Source organism: Megascapheus bottae, chromosome 28, assembly GCF_031878675.1.
Source record: "Megascapheus bottae isolate mThoBot1 chromosome 28, mThoBot2.hap1, whole genome shotgun sequence".
In the NCBI taxonomy this organism is placed as follows: Eukaryota; Metazoa; Chordata; class Mammalia; order Rodentia; family Geomyidae; genus Megascapheus; species Megascapheus bottae.
The window spans coordinates 17,766,440-17,775,927 of NC_143536.1; the positions used below are offsets into that span (position 1 = coordinate 17,766,440).

A 9,488-nucleotide genomic window follows, 5' to 3' on the forward strand; every position below is an offset into this window, starting at 1 on the left:
TCAAGAGTGAAGATTTAGGTAGTGGCTCCCTCCTGTCTTGGCAGACAGGGCTCCCAGCAGTTGAAAGATAAGGCTGCCAGCAGCCTGGGCAAAGAAAGAGAAAGAAGCTGAGAATCTCTCCCCCCCCTCTCTCGGTCGCTTGCTCTCGCTCTCTCGGTATGTGTGTGTGTATACTTCACAGCTTCTCCTGGAGACTCCAGAGAGACCCCTGCAGGGTGAGGAGGAGCAAGACAGTGTGCATTATACTTAAACTCTCAACAATCCTTTTCTTTAAAATATCTTCCCTCCCATTCCCAACCTTCCAAGCTGGGGCTTGAACTCATGGTGCTTGTCTCTTACCTTTTTGCTCAATGTTGGTGTTCTACTACTTGGGCTACAGCCCCACTTCCGGCCTTTTGGTGCTTAATTGGAGATAAGAGTCTCACATATTTTCCTACTCTAGCTGGCTTTGTACCACAACTATGAAATATCAGCCTACTGAGCTATAATTACAGGTGTGAGCCATCTGTGCTCAGATAAAATGCTTCATTTTAAAGACTGGCATTCTCTAAGCAATATTGAAGCAAGACTTTGGTGAGAAATGCATACATTTTCTGATACAGATAAAAACAGCATTAATAAATGAAGCATTCACTTGTATAAGTACCTTAAAATGGTCTTGAGTATATCCAGACATGCATAACAACTCTTTGGGGGGAATCTACAAGCCACAAGCCACACCTCTACTGTGGTCTAAAGACCACTAAAGTGACCATGCTAATGGTATATGATGGTGCCATCACTATCAGCCAACCGTGCACTTAGCAGGATGGCTGGTCACAGCCAGATTCTTTTTTTTTTTTTTTTTTTTTTTTTTTTTTTTTTTGCCAGTCCTGGGCTTGAGCTCAGGGCCTGAGCACTGTCCTTGGACTTTCTCAAGGCTAGAGCTCTACCACTTGAGCCTCAGCACCACTTCCAGCTTTTTTCTATGTATGTGGTACCGAGGAATCGAACCCGGGTCTTCATGCATGCTAGGCAAGCACTTTAACCACTAGGCCAAACTCCCGGCCCGACAGCCAGATTCTTATAGGAGGAATACCCTGATAAGCCTGGAAGTGTGGTTGCATTTGGCCAATGGGACTTCATGGGCATGGGAGGGCTGGAGCAAGCCTGATACATCTTTGAAGAAGGAAAGGCTTATTCTGCACAGAGTAGTTGAAAAGAATAAATGAAAGAGCATAAGAGTTGGTATGACTTTCATGCGTAGTGGTAGGTACAGAATAGCTGTGTAGCGTAGTAGATCCTCGCAGGTATCCTGTCTCCCTTCTCTTGTTCACTCATAGAAGGACTGAGTTCTGCTTTTGACTTGGTGATCAAAGCCCCACTCTTGGAGCCTATTGCTTTTGAAGATTTTCCAGTGCTATGTAGCCATCTTGCCAGGGTAGGGGTCAGAAATCAGGGTCCCTCCCAATTCTTTTTTTTTAATGGTTTGATTCTTTTTAATTTTTTTTATTTTATTGTCAGGATAATGTCTGGAGGGGTTATAGTTACACTCACCAGGTAGTAGGTGCATTACTTCTCACACCTTAATACCCCTTCTCTTGTTTTTGTCCCCATTTCCCTCCCCCCACTCCCTCTTAAACATCTTCTTTCTTTCCTTCCCTATTTCAAATAAATAAATAAACGCATATACAATATACCAGGTAACAAAGACAGATACAGTGACATGAGATTAACTATAAGGGCAAAAAACGAGATGAGAAATAACATAGTGCATTAAGAACAACAATCACACAAGATAAACCTCTTGTCTCCATATCCTAGAGTTCCTTTCCTTTATTCTCATCCTATATGACCTATGTACATTGGTTTTGAGTATTGCAATCCTCTGCTAGGAGAGTTCTAGATGTGTACTAATTATTACAAATGAGGGAAACCATTGAGCCTATGTTCTGGCTTACTTCACTTAATATGATTTTTTTTCAAGTCTTTCTCTTTCCTTATGAATGGGGCAGTGTCATTCTTTCTGATGGCAGCATAGAATTCCATTGTGTATAAGTACCACATCTTCATCCCTCCCAATTCTTACCTAAGGGTCATACTATGATCACATCAAGGCCAGGTATTGGTGGCTCATACTGTAATAACCTGGCAGGTTTAGCTGCCAGATTGTTTTTGTTTTTGTAGAAATGCTTAACTTGCTCAACCACCTGCGAGTGGTTAGGACCACCTGAGAGTGGTTTCATCCTTAAGGTGATGTCATAAGGTGACTACGACCTGCATGTGGCATTCACCTTTAAAAGCTCAGCACCACTGAGGGTATGAGTTGCTCTCTATGAGCCCGAAGGTAGAGAGTGGCCTTTGGGCTGCTCTCAATAGCCCAAAGGTAGAGAGTAGCCACAGTGCTGATATTAAACTGACTCCTAGCTCTGTGCTAGGAGTGCTGAGTGCTGGTGACTCTATTGCCGGGGGTTTGGGGACCTGCAAAATGGCTGGGATATTACAATATCTGTAATCCTAGCTACACAGGACATGAAGACCACAACTCAAAACCAGCATGGGCAGGACGTTCTGTGAGACTCTTACCTAAAATTAACTACCCAAAATGCTGGAAGTGAAGTTCTGGCTCAAGTGATGAGAGTGCGAGCCTTCATCAAAAAAGCTAAGGGACAACTCTCTAGATCTGAGTTCAAACGTGCCAGAATAACAACAACAACAAAATAATAATGTGATCAAGTCACAATTACCCAGCAAACACCATTAAAAAAAAAAGACAAACTTCCTGAAAGGACAGACACTCTAAATTCATTTCTCTAGCCTCACCCTAATCTGGAAGGTGCTGGAACCCTAAATTCTTAGGATTTACACCGGAATGTGGTTTGAATTTAGTTTGAGCAAAAGACACTCAGGTCACACAGCTGGTGAAATGGGTACATGGCTTGGATGTCACATGACACGACACTGTCAGAAGCCTAGGGAAGCCGACCAGACCAAGCCCAGCAAGTACAATGAAGTCGAGGTCCCGCAGATGGAGATCCTGGGGATGGCACTGTTGGAGGTAGTCGGCGCCCTGAAAGTCAAAGCGGGGTTCAGACGCCCCCTAGTGGGAATTCTGGGTCCCTGCATGTCTTCCCAGGCCGAATCCGGTGCTGGCGGCCATGCACTTGTCAACCTCTGCCGGGTGTGCCCCTCCCCATGACCTCAGCCTGTCGCCCTGCTCACTGGAGGTCCCGCAACAACCCCTAACTCCACTCCCACTGTGGTCCCAAGAGGAAGACCTGACATTGCCGACCTAGGCCGTGGACAGTTCGTGACCTTGGCCCGTGTCCCCAGAGCCCTCATACCCCGGGCCCCCGAGCAGTGAGGACGCCGCGGGGCCCCCCTTTCCCACCAGAATCCGGGGGCGTTCTTCTCGCGCAGGGGGGGGGCGTGTCCACGAGGCCGGCCCAGGCCCCGCCCCCGGACCGAAGTGACAAGTGCCTGGACTGCCCGTCCCGGCGACAGACCCGCCGCAGGCGACAGTCGCCGTCCTCACCGGTTTTGGCTCCACCGCCACCATGCCTCGGGGAAGCCGCAGCGCGGCTGCTCGGCCGGCCAGGTGTGAGGGTCCCCCGGAGTCCCGTGAGGAAGGGGAAGCGGGAAGCGTGGGCATCCCACAAGGGCGTCCTCGGCGTGACCTTGGGTGCTTCCACGCCATCTTGGCGGGGGAGGGGCGCCGAGTGCAGCGACCCCGAGTCCCAGACGGGTCTCTCCCCCATCCTGGGGACCAGCGGGGGAAGGGGGCACCGGCAGGCCCTTCAGGTCCCTGGCTTGGAACCTGAATTAATCTTGCTTTCCTCCTCCTCCCCCGCGCCATTCCCCACCTCTGCAGCCGAGCCACTGCAACTTCTGCCCATCCTCCCGCACATCCACCGCCCTCGGCTGCCGCTCCCGCTCCAGGTCCATCGGGCCAGCCAGGCCTCATGGCACAAATGGCATCCACAGCCGCTGGGGTAGCCGTGGGGTCGGCGGTGGGACACGTCGTGGGCAGTGCTCTCACTGGAGCCTTCAGTGGTGGAAGCTCAGAACCTGCCCAGCCTGCCGCCCAGCAGGTGAGCAGCAGGGCCCAGGAGAAACAATTCACTCAAGGTCACATAAAGGGAATGGCTGAAGCGTCCCATGAAAAGTGACTAGATAGCCTCAGAGTTGCCTCAGGTCCAGGACTGACACCAGTTATTCCTCTCTGCTAGTTGGCTCTGGAGGGGGGGGGGTAGGGGCTGTCCCTGGCAGGCTGCCCCTGTTCCTCCCTTAAAGGCCAGCTCTCTGAGCACCCAGTGACTTACTTAACACCAACCAGCCCGTCAAAGATAAGGAACAGCCCAGCTCAGGAGGGCTTACAAAACTTGCCCAAGGACATTTAACCCTAGTGGAGGCAGGATGTAGGATTTCCCAAGCTCTTGTTTTCCTCACCCAGGCCCAATATTGTAGCTGCTGAACCCAAGGATGAAGGGCAGGCAGTTCATAACCACAGCTCCTGTCCCTTGATGACCGAGGCTCTATTTGTTTTGAACCAAGTCCAGATTCAGCTTAGCATCTGGGTAAACGGTCATGAGATCACTGTGGCTGAGCTAGGATAGTGCTAGGATCTTGGGGGATCCTAGCAGGATCTGAGTGCAGGGCTTTTCTAGAATTTTCTTTCTTCTGCACAAACCCCTTCCCTCTCTTCTCTCTCCCTTCCTTCCTTCCTTCCTCCCTCCCTTCTCTCTCTTTCTCTCCCTCTCTCCCTCTCTCTCTCTCTCTCTTTCTTTCCTTTGCCAGTCCTTGGGCTTGAACTCAGGGCCTGAGCACTGTCCTTGGGCTTTCTCAAGGCTGCAGCTCTGCCACTTGAGCCACAGCACCACTTCCCGTTTTATTTATTTATTTTCCATTTATGTGGTACCAAGGAATTGAACCCAGGTCTTTGTGTATGCTAGGCAAACACTATACCTCTAGGCCAAACTCCTGGCCCTTCTTTCTTTTGCTAATACTCAGGGCTTGAGTGCTGTCCCTTAGCCTTTTAACCTTAGGCTAGCACTCTATCACTTAAACCACAGCTCTACTTCTGGCTTTTTGGTGCTAACTGCAGATAAGAGTCTCAAGGACTTTGAACGTGAATCCTGAGATCTCAGCCTCCTGAGTAGCTAGGATTACAGCCACAAGCCACTAGAACCCAGTCACAAAAACAGTTTTGAAGCGGCAGGAAACCCTGTCTGTATCATCTCAATGGATTTGAGAAGACTGCTGCTACTAGCTCATCCTGTCTCATGGATTAGGGCAGTTATGGTTAAACTGGCACAAGCTGGCACTGGGTTACCCAATCTGCCTGGGACCCTAGGGGCACTGGGCTGGGAATATGGAGAGGGGTAGATAGTCTCCTGCTTTGAAACTCACTTCTGGGTGCCAGTCCTGAGCTGACCCTGCTACCTATTGTATTGTGTACTCTAGGCCCCTGCTCGTGGTGCCTCTCAGCCCCTACAAATGGGGCCCTGCTCCTATGAGATCAAACAGTTCCTGGACTGCTCCACCACTCAGAGTGACTTGTCCTTGTGTGAGGGCTTCAGTGAGGCCTTGAAGCAGTGCAAGTACAACCATGGTGAGCAATTGGATCCCAACCTTGGTAGAGACTGGGAGGGGCAAACCTTCTTACACATGAAGGCTGATCACTAATGCATGCTCCCTCCTCTTTCTGCTGTCCCCCACAGGTCTGAGCTCACTGCCCTGAAGAGTCCTGGGCTACAGTCCTGCATTCACCCCATCCCCTCACCGACAGCTGGACCATGATGATAGATTGTAGCTGTGATTGGGAGTAAGAAGAAGTTTCTCACCCCATGGATAACACAAAACAAAGATGAGCAATTAAAAAGTTTATTTTAGATCACAACCTGCTATATGCCCTCTTGTTGTCCTGTCTGCCTGGAATACCCTGCCTGTTGAGCTGTGGTCAGTGGAAATGGATACGGGTCTCAGTGTGGTATGCTATGCTTCATCTTAAACAGGTATGCTGGATGGCGAGAGAAGAACCCTGTTTTCATCTCTACTATAGCCAAGGATACTTTGGGCAGTCCAAAGTAGAGTGATGATTAGCTGGATGCTGGTGGCTTTGCCTGTAATCTGAGCTACTCTGGAGGTTCACAGTTGGAAGGCAGAGTGGGGAGGAAGGGAGGAAGGTCCTTGAGACTTCTTTTTTTTTTTTTTTTGCCAGTCCTGGGGCTTGAACTCAGGGCCTAAGCACTGTCCTTGGGCTTTCTCAAGGCTAGTGCTGTACCACTCGAGCCATAGCACCCCTTCTGGCTTTTTCTATATATGTGGTCCTGGGGAATTGAACTGGGGTCCTCGTATATGCTAGGCAAGCACTCTATCACTAGGCCAAACTCCTAGCCCAGGTCTTTGAGACTCTCTTATCTCCAATTAATCACCAGAAAACTGGAAGTGGGTAGAGTGATTTAAAGTGGGAGAGTGCTTCTATCTGGTGAATATAATGTAACCCTTCTATTAATTACAATAAAAAATATATGGGAAAAAAGTGGGAGAGTGCTAGCCTTGAGCAAGAAAGCTCAGGGACAGCATGCAGACCCTGAGTTCAAGCCCCATGACTGATCAAAAAAAAAAAAAAAAGTGATGCTGCCTCTCCAGGGGCATCAGACTCTACAGACTGCAATCTCAGGAGACTGTTATCTTTGCCCACAGGAACACCTGCTTCCTTCACCCTTTTTGTTTCTTCTTGGGACCCTTTTTCTGTACATACATTTTAAGGGTCTCCCAAGAGTCTCACTCTGTGATTGTGCCCCTCTAGCTGATGCAACTTCTCAGTGATTCCAGATTCTGAAAGAGGAGTTCTGTTGGGCTGTTGTCAGTTTGCAGCTGATCACATGAGGCAGAGGTTATAGCCAGGTCCCTCTGACCAAAGTCTAGCTTGGCCACTTGGCTATGGTGTATCAGGTCACAGGACCTGTTGGGACAGAGGAATAGGCCTTTCAAACCCAGTACAGACTGTGCTTTCACACACAATCACTGAGTGCATTTAGCACCTGTGCACTGAGCACTTACTATGTATCACACTCTAGTACTAAGTGCCAAAAGCATTCCTGCTCTTCAGGTGCTTATGTTCTAGCCAAGTAGTAGAACATCTGGATACAGATGTTATGGGGGTTTGTTACTGAGGGTTTGCCTCTCTGCATATCTTGTGTCTGTCCCTCAGGAAGTGATCCCATTTTGGGGTGTATCTTTCTCATTGTTCATGCCTCCTTTGTACCTGGCTCCAGCTAGCGGGTCCTGGATGGTGTGAAGCCTACTCTTCGGGGCCGTGAAGGGGGATCTTGCTCCCGGAGGCCATTCCTAGTGCCTAGGCGTCTCCTTCGGCTGTTGCCCACTGTAGGGAGACCTGACAGCCTGCGAAGCTCCTCTGGAAGAAGCAGGATGTTCTGCTGGTGGAAGCTGGGAAGACCCAGAAAGTTCTGTTGGCCTGTCCCCTTTCCTAACTCAACCCTAACACTCACCTGCCAACTCTGGACTCTGGTCATCTAGGTTTTCCAACAGGGACTCATAGCAGTTGGGGGCTCCATCCTCTCCCTCTGTGGAGTATAAAGGACAGAGGGCTTTCTGTCACTCTGAGGCTGATTGTTGGAGGTTGGGGTCGCTGGGTAGGGTATTGGGTCCCAGCTAAGCCAGGGCCTTGAATGGTCTGTGACGCTTACGTTCTAGCACAGCTGTAAAGGAGAGTGTTGAGTCCCACTTACTGATGACTCGCAACAGGGTGTAAGTCCTTCGCTCCTGCAGCAGGAAACTACCCAGAGAAGGGCTGGGGAAGGTCTCCAGGTCTTTATCCAGGCTCACTAGATGTCCATCCTCAGCCAGGAGGGCGATAGTCACTGGGAGGACACAGAGAGAGACTAAGCAGAGCTGGCATTCCTGCCTGGGGAGGCGGGGTTCCACAGCCCCTCTTCCCTGGGCCTTTCCCTGACTCCTCACCATCTGGGGAAATCTGCCCCCTCTTCTTCAGGTAAGCAGTGAGGGTCACTAGGCTGCACCAGGGATTCACCAGCTCCCTGCAGCCTGCTGTGGGGAAGGGGATACACGTGAGTGGGTGGAATCCCCTGCCTTCCTGCGCCCTCTCCAGAGCTGCAAGTGCGACTAAGGAGTTGGGTCTTGGTAATGGGCATCAGAGCCCAGACAACTGCTGCCTACCTGCGTAGGAAACCTATTCAGTCCTGATAGAGATGGGACTGGACCTACTAGACAGGACCCCCTAGCATTGGCTATGCTCCCCCTCCTCTATTGGGACAGCCCCCTGGTGCTAATCAGGCCTCTCTCGAGGGGCCCTCCTGCACACTGCAGATCTGCCCCTTCCGGAAGGGTGGAGGGAGGGGGGCACCGCGGGGAGGGGTGGGGCTCCCCTTCCCCAAGCTTCTATTTCCCTACCTCTACAGAGCCTTGCCTCTGAGTGTGCGTCCCAATTTCCTTGTCACCCTCCCCCAACCCTGCACACACATTTACCTCCGAACCTCACTGTGATAAACATGGTTTGCAGCGGGAAGAAGACTGACTGGGGGCTTCGGTATCCTGAATCCCCGCCACAGATTCTAGCTGGGCTCCGGAGAGGGACCCCTGTGCGTGTGACGGTGAAGGGAGGTGGGTGGGCCCCGACTCCAGCTCAGCCGCCCTCGCGGATCCGGACCTGCGGGCCCCCTCTTCCTTCGGCCTTCTGCTGGGTTAGAGCGGCTCCTCTAGCTCCTAAGCTGGTGTCCAGGGCAATGAGAGCCGCCAATCTCAGACAGGAAATGCCTTCTCCCTAGTATCCAAGGAACAGATCCGGATGGGGTGGGCTTGGCCTAAGGCGGGGCTGCGGGCGGCCCACAGTGGGAATCCAGACTGGGCTTCCAGGGACTCAGACACCGCAGAGACCACGAGCCCTACTGAGAAGAGACAAGCCTGTTCCGGTGCCTTTTTCCTGCCTCCCAGATTTCTAGCTTTTTTTCCTTCTGTCCTTGTTTCTTTTAGGCCACGGGGCTTGATCTCGGGGTAAGCACAGCGCCACTCTTGTTTTCTGGGGATTAACTGGAGTCTCACAGACTTTCCTGCCTTGGCTTTGAACTGTGACCCTCAGATCTCAGCCTCCTGAGCAGTTTGGTGTTAACCACCAGCATCTGGCTAATGTTTTGTTTGTTTCCATGACAGGGTCTTGCTAACTCTGCCCAGATTAATTTCAAATTCATGGTCCTCCTGGCCTTAGTTTCCCAAGTGAAAAATTGGGATTACAGGCATGCATTACTGTAATATCCCAGCCACTTTGGGGGGACTTGAACCTCCCATTCTAGTGTCATCAGCACTTAGTGAACCTAGCTAGGAGTCATTTTAATAGCAGCATAGCGCCTACTTTCCACCTTGGGGCTGATAGAAAGCAGTCCTGAGCTTCAGTGTGGCTAAGCTTTTAAAAGTAAACAGCACACACAGGTGGTCAACATCGTATGATGCCACCTTATGATGTCCACAAT

At 50.8% G+C, this 9,488-nt stretch overlaps 2 protein-coding genes across 2 annotated transcripts; one reads left to right on the plus strand and one right to left on the minus strand.

The window, feature by feature from the left end:
- The first annotated feature begins 3,419 nt into the window (after positions 1 to 3,419).
- Positions 3,420 to 5,878, plus strand: Chchd10 (coiled-coil-helix-coiled-coil-helix domain containing 10). The gene is made up of 4 exons (XM_090320707.1): positions 3,420 to 3,577; positions 3,851 to 4,070; positions 5,443 to 5,590; positions 5,700 to 5,878. The coding sequence occupies exons 1-4, from the start codon at positions 3,537 to 3,539 to the stop codon at positions 5,717 to 5,719; spliced, it is 429 nt and encodes a 142-aa protein (XP_090176833.1). The 5' UTR covers positions 3,420 to 3,536; the 3' UTR covers positions 5,720 to 5,878.
- An 897-nt stretch (positions 5,879 to 6,775) lies between these two features.
- Positions 6,776 to 8,515, minus strand: C28H22orf15 (chromosome 28 C22orf15 homolog). Its single transcript, XM_090320708.1, has 6 exons — positions 8,491 to 8,515; positions 7,966 to 8,052; positions 7,734 to 7,865; positions 7,494 to 7,568; positions 7,250 to 7,399; positions 6,776 to 6,946 (listed from the first exon to the last, which is right to left on the minus strand). Exons 1-5 carry the CDS (start codon positions 8,513 to 8,515, stop codon positions 7,260 to 7,262), a joined length of 459 nt encoding a protein of 152 aa, XP_090176834.1. The 3' UTR covers positions 6,776 to 6,946; positions 7,250 to 7,259.
- Positions 8,516 to 9,488: the final 973 nt, after the last annotated feature.

Bases quoted from the DNA above. Each gene is read 5' to 3' on its own strand.
- C28H22orf15 (XM_090320708.1), bottom strand. From the start codon at position 8,515: ATGTTTATCACAGTGAGGTTCGGAG. The intron at 8,053-8,490 runs GTAAATGTGTGT...CCTTCCCCACAG, and splicing joins TATCACAGTGAGGTTCGGAG to CAGGCTGCAGGGAGCTGGTG. The intron at 7,400-7,493 runs GTGAGTGTTAGG...TGCTTCTTCCAG, and splicing joins CCAGAGTCCAGAGTTGGCAG to AGGAGCTTCGCAGGCTGTCA.
- Chchd10 (XM_090320707.1), top strand. From the start codon at position 3,537: ATGCCTCGGGGAAGCCGCAGCGCGGCTGCTCGGCCGGCCAG. The intron at 3,578-3,850 runs GTGTGAGGGTCC...CCACCTCTGCAG, and splicing joins GCGGCTGCTCGGCCGGCCAG to CCGAGCCACTGCAACTTCTG. The intron at 5,591-5,699 runs GTGAGCAATTGG...TGTCCCCCACAG, and splicing joins GCAGTGCAAGTACAACCATG to GTCTGAGCTCACTGCCCTGA.